Source organism: Oreochromis aureus, linkage group 16, assembly GCF_013358895.1.
Source record: "Oreochromis aureus strain Israel breed Guangdong linkage group 16, ZZ_aureus, whole genome shotgun sequence".
NCBI lineage: Eukaryota > Metazoa > Chordata > Actinopteri > Cichliformes > Cichlidae > Oreochromis > Oreochromis aureus.
Genome location: NC_052957.1, coordinates 11,391,415 through 11,404,539, shown reverse-complemented (window position 1 = coordinate 11,404,539; position 13,125 = coordinate 11,391,415). Strand labels below are relative to the sequence as shown.

At 41.3% G+C, this 13,125-nt stretch overlaps 2 protein-coding genes across 2 annotated transcripts in view; one reads left to right on the top strand and one right to left on the bottom strand.

The window, feature by feature from the left end:
* The window catches only part of LOC116312081 (general transcription factor IIF subunit 2-like), a 74,274-nt gene that overhangs the window by 27,817 nt on the left and 33,332 nt on the right, over positions 1 to 13,125 (bottom strand). The gene's annotated exons all lie outside the window — the stretch shown is intronic.
* On the top strand, positions 8,617 to 10,607 carry kctd4 (potassium channel tetramerization domain containing 4). The gene has a single exon (XM_031729437.2). The coding sequence runs from the start codon at positions 8,942 to 8,944 to the stop codon at positions 9,716 to 9,718; it is 777 nt and encodes a 258-aa protein (XP_031585297.1). The 5' UTR covers positions 8,617 to 8,941; the 3' UTR covers positions 9,719 to 10,607.

Here is a 13,125-nt window from a genome sequence, read left to right as displayed (position 1 = left end):
CCAGTCTGGCATAAATGAGTCGGTTTCTCACCTTAAAAACTCTTAGGCAAAACAGAGCATTGAGAGTTTTAAAAAAGGTATAAAAATAAGGTGGATTTTAATGTCAGAGTGGCTTTTATTATAAATCTCACCTTTTTTGCCTTTACAGGTATCATACAATCCTGCATTTTGGGAGGGGGTCATGCTCTCCTGCTACAGTAGAAAATGAAATATGCCCACCTTATAAACCCCTTAAAGAAGCTTTCATTGATTATTTGCCAACCTCTCAGGACAGTCTTTGTACAAATACACCTGAACTTTAATTGATGCATACAGGCCATGAAAGTATAGTTATGAGCTGAGCAGTTTCCATGAAGATTATAGGCTTTATCTAAAAGATGGATGTGTCTAAAAACTGAATCCATTGGATAAGTGCCTTTAAGCTGGATTCTTTTAATCTCCTGCAGAGGGGGACTCCTCATGGCTCCTTGGACCTGTGACCTCAGCAAACGCTTTTCTGACCAATTTATGGGCTCTGTTGATGCTTTAAAGTCACACTAAATACAAGATGATGTTTATTTTGTAAATTATGGTCATTATTATTCACTAAGGTGGATAAACAAGGGTATACTCATCAGTTATTGACATATGATTAACAAAGCATTAGCCTTGGTTCCACAGTTTCAGTTAGATCTGCCCTGTGTTCGAGGCATCTGGTTTTAAAGAGCTAAAAACAGAGAGTGATGTCATGGTGGCTACAGTCATCATTTATATACAGTCTACGGTTTCTGGGCACTGCATTTTGAAACTTCTACATTAGCATTTTGGCTGCTATGATACATTTTTAAAGCCAAAATCTGCCATATGACCAAGAGGGTCAAGCGCTAGGTTATCAGTTAGAGGTGCAACACATAAAAGCACAAATCTGTTAATTACTTCTAAGTAACAGACTAATTAAGTACTAATATTTCAATCACCAAAACTGGAGCACTGACTTCGGCTTGCTGTGCTGCACAGGAAGCCATGTCATAAAATTGCATTAAAATGCTCCAAAAAGGCACCAACAGCGCAAACACAGTACAAAGGTCCCGTTCAGTGGCTGCTGTTACTTGAGGTGAGGCCGGTGGCAGGGACACGTGTCAATCAAAACAGCCTCGTCAGTTTCCAAATGAGAGATTGCTTTTTTACTATCCTGTAAATGTGTTCTTATCCTGGCTCAATTTGAGGTTGCTGCTTGATTCATAAAGAAAATTGCAGACAGTTCACTGAAACTCAGCTGGGATTTTGTAGGAGCATTAAACTCAGTGACTTCCTGTCAGTTGCCCACAGCTGGCCACGTGTAAAATTTTCCTGAAGGATCACCCAGCAGCAGAAACAATAAGACCTCCTTTAAATTGAGAGTGATGTGCTCATTTACGCATGTGGCACAGCAGCGGTAACTTAATTAAAGGAATCAGTCAGGATGCAACAGAAAATAATGTTGTTCTGCACATCCGATCTATACAGTGGACCTGCTGGTAATAAAGCCTCTGAATGAATCCTGACCTCTGAACATTGTTAATAATGTATAAATCATAACGCATAAAATTTATACTGCTTTAATTGTGATGTGGAACAAAGGATTGTGGAAGTAAACTTTTTAGCAGCTTGGATAAATCTGAGCCTCTTCCCGACCAGGTCTATGTTCTTTTTCTTGGCAGGTACTCACTGAGCATGTCGTTATGGTGTCTGACTATTCAATTAGGTTTTAAACCAAATATCCAATCAGCCAATCACACGGCAGGAAGTCAGTGTATTTAGGCGTGTAGACATGGTGACCTGCTGAAATTCAAACTGAGCATCAGAAAGGAGAAGAAAAGTGATTTAAGTGAATATGGCATGCTCATTGGTGCCAAATGGCCTGGTATGAATATTCACAAACTGCTGATCTGCTGGGATTTTCCCAAAGAACCATCTCAAGGGTTTACACAGAACAGTCCAAAAAAAGAGAAAATGTCTACTGAGTGGCTTCAAGCTGAGAAGAAGCTGAGGCTGAGAAGGGTCAGAATTTGGCATAAACAACATGAAAGCATGAATGCATGCTGCCTCGTATCAACTGATGGGGGATTCATGCTTGTAAGGACCATAAGGGCAGTACCGTCAATTCCTCCTATACATTTGTCAACTTGTTTCTTTTTAAAAAGTGCAGAGAATAATCATCATCTCAATATAAGGACTAATTATCCATCCATCTATCCCCTTCTGCTTATCCTTATCAGTGTTGTGGGAGGGCATATAAAACACTGGGACATTACCACATGGTAGTTAACACATAATGCACCAGCACCGGCATAAATACCAGCAATGACGTTGGCTGCTTATGTACGTTAAGTCGTAGGCTCTGCAAAGATTCGCTGCAGAAGTCTAAATATGGCGTCAGGCTGGTGGTGGTGTGGGGGATATTTTCTTAGCACATGTTGGGCTCCTTAGCACCAGCTGAGCATTTAAATATCAAAGCCTACCTGAGTACTGTTGCTGACCATGCCCACTGTACTAAGCCTCCAGAGTCAGCAGATCTCAATCCAAAAGAGCACCTATGGGATGTCACAGAAGGGGAGGTTTGATAGTGGATGTGCAGCTGACAACTCTGCAGCCACTGTGTGATGCTGTCACATCAACACGGCCAAAATCTCTGAGGAATGTTTTGAGCACATTGCTGTAATCTGTGCCATGAAGAATTAGGACAGTTTTCTCAGAGCCTGGTTCTGCCTGAGGTTTCTTCCTGTCAAAAGGAAGTTTTTCCTTCCCACTGTCACCAATTGCTTGTTCATAGGCCATTTGATTGTTTGAGCTTTCTCTGTATTATTGTAGGATATTTGCTATAATAGTATAAAGTGCCTTGAGGTGACTACTGTAGTGATTTGGCACTATATAAATAAAATTTAACTGAAATCTAAAGGCAAAAAGCGATCCAACCCGGTACCAGCAAAATGTACCTAATAAAGTGGCAGGTGAATGTATACCTGAGCAGTTTCTTTCTATTAAGGAAGTTCTGACTTGTTACACAAAAATGCTTTACATCCATGCCAGCAGCTCTGTGAGGCATATACTACATACAAATACTAATAAACCGATATTTAAGAGGTGTAATATTAATCATCCTTAACTAACAGAAACATTATATCAGTGGTGATCAGTGTTGGTCAAGTTACTTGAAAAAAGTAATCAGTTACTAATTACTGATTACTTCCCCCCAAAAGTAATCCCGTTACTTTACTGATTACTTATTTTCAAAAGTAATTAATTACTTAGTTACTTTTTAAAAACACGATTTACAACCTGAATAGGTGATAAAGCGATAGATCTTTCAGCCCAATTCTAGTTTTTCTGCATAATTCATCATACAAAATGTAATCAAATGGAAAAGTCTCTTTTAAAACTTGTTTTATTAGTTTTAATCTTTTAACTTTTGTGCATCAAGCAAAAATTAAATTATATGCAACATTCTCTGACTGGAAGAAATTTGTTTAACATTTAAACTGTCACGGGGTGCCGAGGCAGGCCGTGTGAAGATTAGTAATGGACCCAAGATGCAGACTGCTTAAGTGGAGGGTGAGCTTTAATAACAACCGGTGAGATACAACACAACAGAAAGGGGGCGAGGAAAATAACAGAAAATACACTAAACTGGGAAAACTAAAACTAACACCAAAACCAGAACGAGGGTACCTTGCAGGGAGAATAACCAGGAGCACGGAGGAACAGACACAGAATGATGAAGGGGATGAACACAGACGAAACAGCAACGAGGACGAGGTAACACACACTATAAATACACACGCCAGGAATCAGGGGAATGGGAAACAGGAGGGAACACACCTGGGAGACATAACAGCTGACGAGGTGGGGGGACGTAAACAGGACACTCTGACATAAGACAAAGACCTTCAAAATAAAACAGGAACACATACATGTAAAGACACGGACTAACCACAGGAATGCACGGCAGAAAAGCATGAACACAAACCGAGGAGGAACAGAAACCATAGTACCATAATAGAAAACACAAAACGCTGGGTCAAAAGGACCCAGGATCATGACATAAACCTTTTCTGCACATTCCAGCACATAAAATAAAATACTTTTTTGTGTTTACACTCACTCTTTCAAATAGATGCAAGTAAAACACAGCAGAAAATAAATAAAATCAAACTCTAGCGGTCCTGTTGCTCTATTTTCACCTGTAAAGCAGGACTGGGGTAGGCGGAGGTTTACCCTGGTGCAGGTGTGCCGCAGCGGTCAGTGGAAGAATCCGCGAGTTTCTCTGTGAATTTCACATTACGTCGTAGTACACTCGGTGCTTGCTTGGAAGTTTAGGGGGGTTTTTCGCTGTAAAAAGAAGTTTTCTTTCTACGCACAACGGACACTAATGTTTTTGTCACTTTTTATGGAATCAAACTCAAAATAAGGTCAGTACTTCCACGCTTTAAACGCTGCACGCTACACTCTGTCCCGCACTCGATATATTATCCATTGTTGATCTGCAGACAGCTGTTGTCACGAACGTCGCACCGCCACGTCACTGTCATGAGACGTTCTCGCAAAAATCACGGTTTTAGTAACGCAGCTGCCTTACGTGAAAGTAACGGTAATCTAATTACCGTTTTTGCAATAGTAATCCCTTACATTACTCGTTACTTGAAAAAAGTAATCGCGTTACAAGTAACGCGTTACTGCCCATCTCTGGTGGTGATTAAAGTCAGGATAGTTTTTCATCATGAATCAGGCAGCCTTATGTTGATTTTTTATTTTATCTATTTTTTTTTTTTATAGAGATGGGAGCTCTGTGTGCATTTAAACATTGTTTATAATATACTTCCCCTTTTCCTCCATGGGTCATATTCTGTTTGCTTGTTTGTATTACTGAAAAGAATTATATTGGTAATAGGGTGCTGATATTCAAAAAAAGAAAAAGTATGTGTGATCAAATCAAAATTCACACAGTCATCATTTTAAAAATACGCTGATCCCATCTGATCAGCTCGATCCACTGGGACTAACACATGCAGACCCTTTAAAGCAGACAGACTTCCATAATGAATAAAGCGAGAGATTGACAGCTCCGAGCTCGCACAAGACCCCATTTTAAGCGGTTGCCATGCCAGCTTCACAGCAGTCAGTGACTCCATGTTACACCACAAGCTCTTAGAGCGGCTCTATGAATAATTCACCACCTTTAAGAGCGAAGGAGAGTCCTTGCTAGCAGCATTTTGGGGAATTTATTTCAAACATTCAAAAAGCTGTCACTTTGACAACAGCCGCGACTAACAGATTCCCACCGACGTTTGAAGACGACGACGGTCCCCGACGAGGCTGTTTTAATAAAGAGAGCAGAAAGCAGGTCAAACCTCCCACAATCCTCTCTGCTGCATCTTGTCCTCGTTTGCAATTCCAATTGAGTGTCGTTAACAATGATACAACTAATCACTTATGAATGGAAAAATCACAGAGGCGACGCACAGGAGCCATCGTTTTGGGGATCAACTACCCCACGTAGGCAAGGAAAAGAAGCATTTTAGTCACCCACATCAATCAGAGAGCGCTCACATGTTTGAATAAAGTGTTTCAGTTCAAGTGAATCTTCAATCAGTGCACTTGCCTACATGATTCATTTACATCTACAGCAGCAGCAGCAGCAGCTCTGAGGAGTAAGTGGGTGATAACCTGTTGCATCAGTGTAACATACTTGTTGCTTTTTAGGTGGAAAAGCAATCAGTGTAGCCTATTTTATTCATTTCTGTCCGTTACTAAGGGCAAAAGAGCAGGGATAATTAAATGGAGGATCTACAAAAAAAGCAAACACATATGAAAAAGACTTTTTAATGTAATATACTCTGATTTATAACCTTTCTGCTTCATTATTGATTCTTAAAAGGTGCAGCAATGCAGCTATTTTTCATCCTCATAGGGATTATTCAGTTTAATGTATTGCATTCTAATATATTTAGATTTAACAGCTATTCACTGACATATTTTTAAGCAATATGGCCAAAATTTTCAGTAGTTACAGAAACTCAAGTGTGAATATTTACTGGTTTTCTTTAAACTGAATAACTTTAGGTTTTTGACACTGGCATGTAACCAATAATCATTTTGTTGAAGCTCTTAAATTAATTATAATGCATTTTTTCTATTCTGCCTTTTAAATTTTTTTTCCGTCATTCTCATTAGATCCATTGTGGGGTAAAAGAGAAGCCATGCATAAGGCAGGACTTCATTTTACGCATCAGAAAGGAAACAAAGAAAAGAAATAAATAGATAACCAACAGATCCAAAAGTGCACAAATGCAGATACAATTCATTCACAAAACACTGCAATATTCACAACATACTCAGCATCAAGAAATCTGCCCGTAACTGCTGGATTCTGACCTGATCTGAATAATCTAAGCTGCATGGGTAATCTCCCAATTGAAGACCTTGCCTAAATGTTCTATAATTTATGCAGAGGCTGTCATTCATCACATTGATACCTCACCATAAATAAGAAAATGCTGTGTAATCAGATACTTGTTTTAATGTCACCACCCACTGTGATTTAAAAGCATCCTAATTGTACTGATTCTTTAAGGAACTAAACATAAGAGGATAACTTGATCCTGCTGGTGTCCAATAATCCACACCACAAACCATGTCTGGATATAGAGCACATTTTTATTCACCTGAAGTAGTTTCTTCAGAAATTTACCATGAAAAGCTTCGATAAATGAGATATCTTCACACCTCTGACTCATGCAGCGATACCGGTAAGCAACTGCAGCAGGGCTTCAACAGATAATCCCGAGTCTCTAGCTTTAGTTATCCCACTGTAAAGGCCGTTTTTTAGCCTGCTTTACTCGTTTTCGACAAGCTTGCTACCGCTAAATGTTACATCGAGATAACCTAATCTTCCACTACTTGTATAACTGAATTTTCTCACAAGGTAAATAAATTTAAATGTCTTAACAATATTTTGCTAGTGAGTAATCAAACATATAAACACCACTGCAAAAGAAGGCGCCCCGTCTTCGTTGCCCTCCGGTGACAAATACCGCCACAATCCAGGTATTTTGTCACTGCCAGACTTCTGTGCAAGTGATGATAAATTATGCAAATTGACTGGCATTGCCTCCCTGGTGTAAAAACACATCTAAAGTAGGTTACAAACAGTCTGCACTGAAATATTTCTGCAGCAGTAGAAGAGCTGCGCGGGTCAGAATCAAGAGTAAACATGGATTTAGTGTGCAGGCTATCGGGCCTGAGTGTTTGTGTAAGTGCTTGCGTGATAAATAAGAAATGCAGGGAGTTCAACATGGGAGCAATCTGACTGCTGACATTTTCCACTTCTAATATAGAAACGCCAACAAATAATAAAGAGGACACGAGGAAAACCTGTTCTTAAAAGGCGACTGCATAATAAGATTCTGATGCAAAGATGTTTCTTTTATGGATTATATGTTTAACAAAATCATTAAATCACCACATGGAAGCTGAAGTACACATTGATTTTGCACGCTCACACTTTAGAGCAGCCTCTGCTATAAAATGTACATCTACCACAAAGTTGATACGTATCATTTACTGTTATTTATTTAGTAGCTTCCTAGAATGGTAATTTTTCTTCCATTTTCAGCTCAACTACAGTTATTTAGCATAGTGTTTAGTGTGTTAGAGTGTAAGCATGAAGCACCAGACCAAATCATCTGCATGGTATGCGCAGACTTTTATGTTTTTATCACACGCTGTTACCAGTCAGCACTGCTGGAGCCGCTCTGCGTGTTTCCTCGTGTTTGATATGAACTGTGATTTCTTTCACATTTGTAGTCGCGCTGGAGGAGACACAAAAAATGTGAAACGCAGAACAAAAATAAGCACACACGGACACACATAAACAGTGGCGGCGTGAGTCGTTAGTACTGAGCGACCAGTGGACCATTTTTCCCCTGACAGGAGGCTACAGGCCAAAAGCATTAACCAATTCAAAAGCTGTCCTTCATGACCGGACCACCGTGGACTGTAATTGGTCCATTTCCTTCACAAGGTCCTCAAAGCGAGCGCGCACACACCGCACACACGGGCACGATCAATAAACAATTTGCTAAGACAGAAGGCCTGCCTGTTACCTCGCAGGAAGGAAAGCAGGAGAGTCACAGAAATTTACATGAAGCGAGGCCAGCCGCCTCCTTCTCCCCGTCATGACCGGAGATTTCAGACGGATTCCAGTTCACATGAAGCGCTGTGTGGTAAAACAGATGGATCTGGCTGCAAAAAGGAGTTTCATATTCAGACTCACACACGCTGAGACAATTTCACACCACAAAAATTATGGAAGCAACCCTCCCCCCCCTCCATCTGGTGAAAGCATGGCGTGCGTGCATGTGTGTGTATGTGTGTGTGAACTAACAGCTAGAGCTGAGCTTTGCACCTTTTTTATCCAAGATAATTAAAAACAGAGTGAAAGAAAGAAAAAGAGCGAGCTTCTGGAGTCTGTACTCCTCTGGTGTTTGCTCACATACTCCCTCTCTCTCCTCCCTGTATGTGACGCTGCCTGCCCACCCACTCTTAAAGAGAGAGAGAGAGAGAGAAAGAGTAGAAGAGACAGAGAGGAAGAGAGAGAAAGGAGGGACACGGAGCAGAACAGAGAGCGAGTCTGTTTTCAGCTCCCAGTTCACTGTCGCTCCTCTGCCAGACAGCACTCACCCATCCACCATCACACACTCTCAGACACATTTGCTCTCACTATACCGACAGCTGACAACACCTTCTCATTTCCTCAGCTGCAGCACCGACCCGCAAAGTCAGATCCAAAGGAGAGGGGGGAAGAAAAAGAAAAAAAAAACTGACTCGATTGGTACCGAGCACACCCAGAGACACACACACACGCACAGTCGAGCAGACACACCAGCTCCGAGGCTGGGTCGAGGCTGGAGAGGGCGTCTGGAGAATGGAATGGGACCTCAGCAGGATGGAAAGTGAACTGAGGCACATCAACCCGGACCTTCTGCAGCCCAGCAAGAGCTTCAAGAAGCCCTCCTCGGGTACCATCACCCTCAACGTAGGGGGGTTCCTGTACACGGCCCACCGGACCACCCTTGCCAAGCAACAGGGCTCGTTTCTCGAGGAGGTGGCCAACGGTAAGAAGGCGGTCCAGCACACCGATTCCATGGGCAACCCCTTCATCGACAGAGACGGTCCGGTTTTTCGCCATGTGCTCAACTACCTCCGAACAGGAGAGCTCCAGCTGCCCGATGACTTCCGGGAGGCGGGGCTCCTGCGACGAGAGGCCGATTTTTACCGCCTGACTGAACTGGTGGAGGCTGTGGTCGAGTGGGAAACTCAGAGGGCGGCACAGCGGGAACCCGCCTTCCTGGAGGTGACGGATAGCCACGAGAGGTCGCAGGGCCTCAAGGTGTACTGCAGTGACCCCGCCTTCATCGACAAGGTCAAAGGGCGGCTGGTGCAGATCTCCAAGAGCCGCTTGGATGGCTTTCCGGAAGAATTTGTGGTGTCATCCAACGTGATACAGTTCCGACACTTCATCAAGTCGGAGCCTGGCTCGCGGCTCGTTCTGAAGGAGGACAGCACATTCCTGTGCACACTTGACTGTCTGAAACTAGAGACAGTGATGCTAGCACTAAGATCGGGCTTCAAGCTTGTCACCTGCCTTGACAGCAGCAAAGGCTCCGTGGTGGTGGCCGAGGCCCTGCATTTTGTCAAGTAGGATGAAGATGATGAAGGGGGCGGGGAGGGGGAAGATAGAGGGAGAAGGGAAAGAGCCTGTTTCTATATCCACCCTGTGAGGTATTGGTTTGAAAATGTTGTAAGATGTGCCGAGCTGTAATGTGTCATTGATAGAAGAACTGGTGGGTAGGTCTGTCATACAGGGCAGGTTTTAAATGTTTACTGCACAATAGTGGCTTACACACACACGGGATAAGTTTTTGGGTGATTGTTCTGAGCAGAATGGTATTTTAGCATCACCGTTTGCACTGCTTTGTATTTATAGAACTCAAAATGACCCACATCATCTTGACATTTATAGCATCTTTAACTGCATCTGGTTAGGTATCATGCAAAAGTTTAAGTGACGCGAAAGCCGACAGCGAGTCCTTTCACACAGAAGACGAACGTGTCGAACTGAGGTTTTAAAAACAGCTTTATCAGTGGATTCGTTTCTGCACAAGAACTGCTTCTGCTGCGTGATGTGCACTGCTGTGCCATTCAGCTTTTACTACAGCCTCTGTGTGTGTGTGTGTGTGCGCGTGTGTGTATGTGTGCTGGCGTGCGTGTGCGTGCACTGCTAAACCCACCCCTGTGTGCTGTGTTTAGTTGGTTTAATAGCTTGTGCTCAGTTTATTAGCCTCTCCGGAGCCTGAAGGGACAGCCACAGCTCATTCGGATCGATTCGGATGGACAAAGCTAACTTCACAACCAAATGTTTGAGTTTTAAGTGCAAAGAACTGTGATTATTGTAAGGGCTTTGAATCTAGCATGATGCATGTGCACTAAATAAACTGTGTGTTTGTTAGTGCTGTGAGCCTCTGTGAAGCCAGTGCCACAAAAAATATAAAATGCCTATTACTTTTCAATGTGAGTATTTTACAAATAAAAGTGAGACTAAAACTCTTGGGTCAGAGTGTTTTGACGTTTAATGTCGCTGCTTTTGTGTGACAAACCTCACAAAAACTGCTTCCGTTAATGAGGAAACTTATTTTATACAATCAGGCAGCAAGTCTTAGTATTAGATTATTTTTCTTTCATACAGCAGCTTAAAAGCTACACTTATAACCATTTAGTCCTGACCCTGCTGAACTTACAGTCTGTACAGAGTGAGACTGTTACCCACTGAGTCAGACAGGAGCATTATTAATGTTACGTATCCAAATGGGAGCTATACACAGACTTGGCTCTTGCTTACAGCCAGTACTTTTCCATGCTATAAATGATGCACTTCTGCAGTTCTCCAAACATGTGAAACACTGTTTTCCACATCTGGAAAATTAAAAGGAGAAGGGAGTCATTTTCCACGGTTTTATATGCCGGCCAGTGGAAACCTGTAGAAATTAAAAGGCTTATTCAGAATATTTCCTGTGACGCTGTTCCACGATGTAATGTTCACTTCACGCAGTGCTGCAAAGTAGCTAAACATCATTAACTGCAAAAAAAAAACCCCAACCAAGACATAGAAGCAAAAATGTAAGATAGAGGCACAGCAGATCTCAGAAATATAATGTACAGGAAATTCCTAAAGGAGCTTCCAGGGGGTGAAAAGGGTTTCAAAAATGTATTTTAGGGCAAAGTGTGTAAACTGTTAAAGCAGTTTTTTAATGCAGTTTCACATCACTGAAATTATAATTAATTAACAAAACGATAATAAAATAAACTGTCAGAAAGGTCCAAGACTTGCTTCTAGAAGGACTTTGATTCAATCTGAAACAAAACTCTATAGTTTCCTTTGCCTTCTCGCAATACGCCATAAAAACTATCAGAAGGGCAGAGCTAGATTTTTAAAAATGATTTCTTCAGATATATTTCTTAATGTTTCTTACAGAATTAGAATGCTCTGTATTTGTGGCTGCAAAAAATATCATAAAAAATATCTAAATGGACAAACCTCTCTCTCTTATACAGATACATTAAAAAAATAAATAGAAAACAACAGCAATAACATTAATATATTTATAGCCAGCAAATAGAAGTAATAGTGCAACAGGTCCACTTTAAGTAGAGCACCTGACATCAATATAAAAGTCAGTACTTCTCATATTGCTGCAGAGTACGCAGATGTGCTGCTGCATAAACAGAAACATTTATACAAGTTAAATAAAGAGAAAGATTGACGTGGAGCTCCGATACAAATCTCTGACTGCACATCAACAGTGATACAGTGAAGTTCACTTTGTTTTCACTTCATAAACCCACCAGTGTGTCTGAGTCTGCAAAGTGTAAAAAATTGCAGTGAAGTTTTTAACTAGTGTAATGTTTCGGTAAAGTAATCTGCCAGCCGTACGACAGTTGACTGAATCATAAAGTTGCAAAATATTAAAATAGCTGGAAAAGCTAGGCATGATAGTTCTGTGCCTTTCCACTAATCTACGACTGCATGAATGTGGAGAAACTGGGATACAGTGTTGAAAAAGCAAAAAAAACCTTTCCTATGGCTCAGGTGAAAAATTTAAAAGAGCACTTCTTTAGACTTGCAGGTGAAAAATGAGTACTTTTACTAGCAAAAATCAACCTATAGGCTCAACAAATGTGGCCAATAAACTAAAAGACGCTGTTTTAAATTGATGTTCTGTTTTAACTAATGTGGCTCATATTCTCAAATAAAGTATTTTAATCATTCCTATCATATTTTCTACAGCATTTCTTTTTTATTTTATTTAGCATTTCTTATTATTCATAGGCATCCTGCAAGATTACCTCTCTAATATAAACTATGAGTTCAGTGTAAGTAGCTCCAACGTGGTTACAACGCTCATTATGTTTAAAGCAAAGTCTCCCATTATTATGCAACAGCGTCTGTCACACAGTCTAATCAAAACATGCCCTGCTCTCACCCTCACACCGCCTGCTACAGTAACTGACAGCCCAAGTCATGCTGCCTCCACAGTGCAGCAGCTTCCCCTGCCGCAGCCTCGAGGGAGCCCCTTCAAACCCGTCCAGCTCTAGTGGAGATATTTGGCATTTTAAAACTGGGTCAGACTCTGGGATGAATTCTGCCCTTCTCCCCCAAGGAGAATCTCTTTTTAACCCTTTTATCACTGTACCCTGATTTGTGTCATGCATCTAAGCAGCTAGTAACAGGTAACGAGTGATCGTTACCTGCAAAGTCCAACTTTGTAATATCGTACTGGTCAAAAGTGCTAACCGTAGGTGTGCTTATTTTAATAGCAGGTGGATTAGTAAAATGATCTAATCAGCCTCCTGGGAGATGATGCAGAAATTTCATAAGTTCGTGACTGCAGGAATGGAAAACATATTTCACTCTGTGAGACCACTGTAATGCAAATCAATGACTAAACATGGAAGATTCTGCTTTGATTTCATCAGGTGAAACATTCCTGGCTCAAACATAATATACATCATAAAAATCAATGGCACTGATATTAAACAGGTACAAAGCTA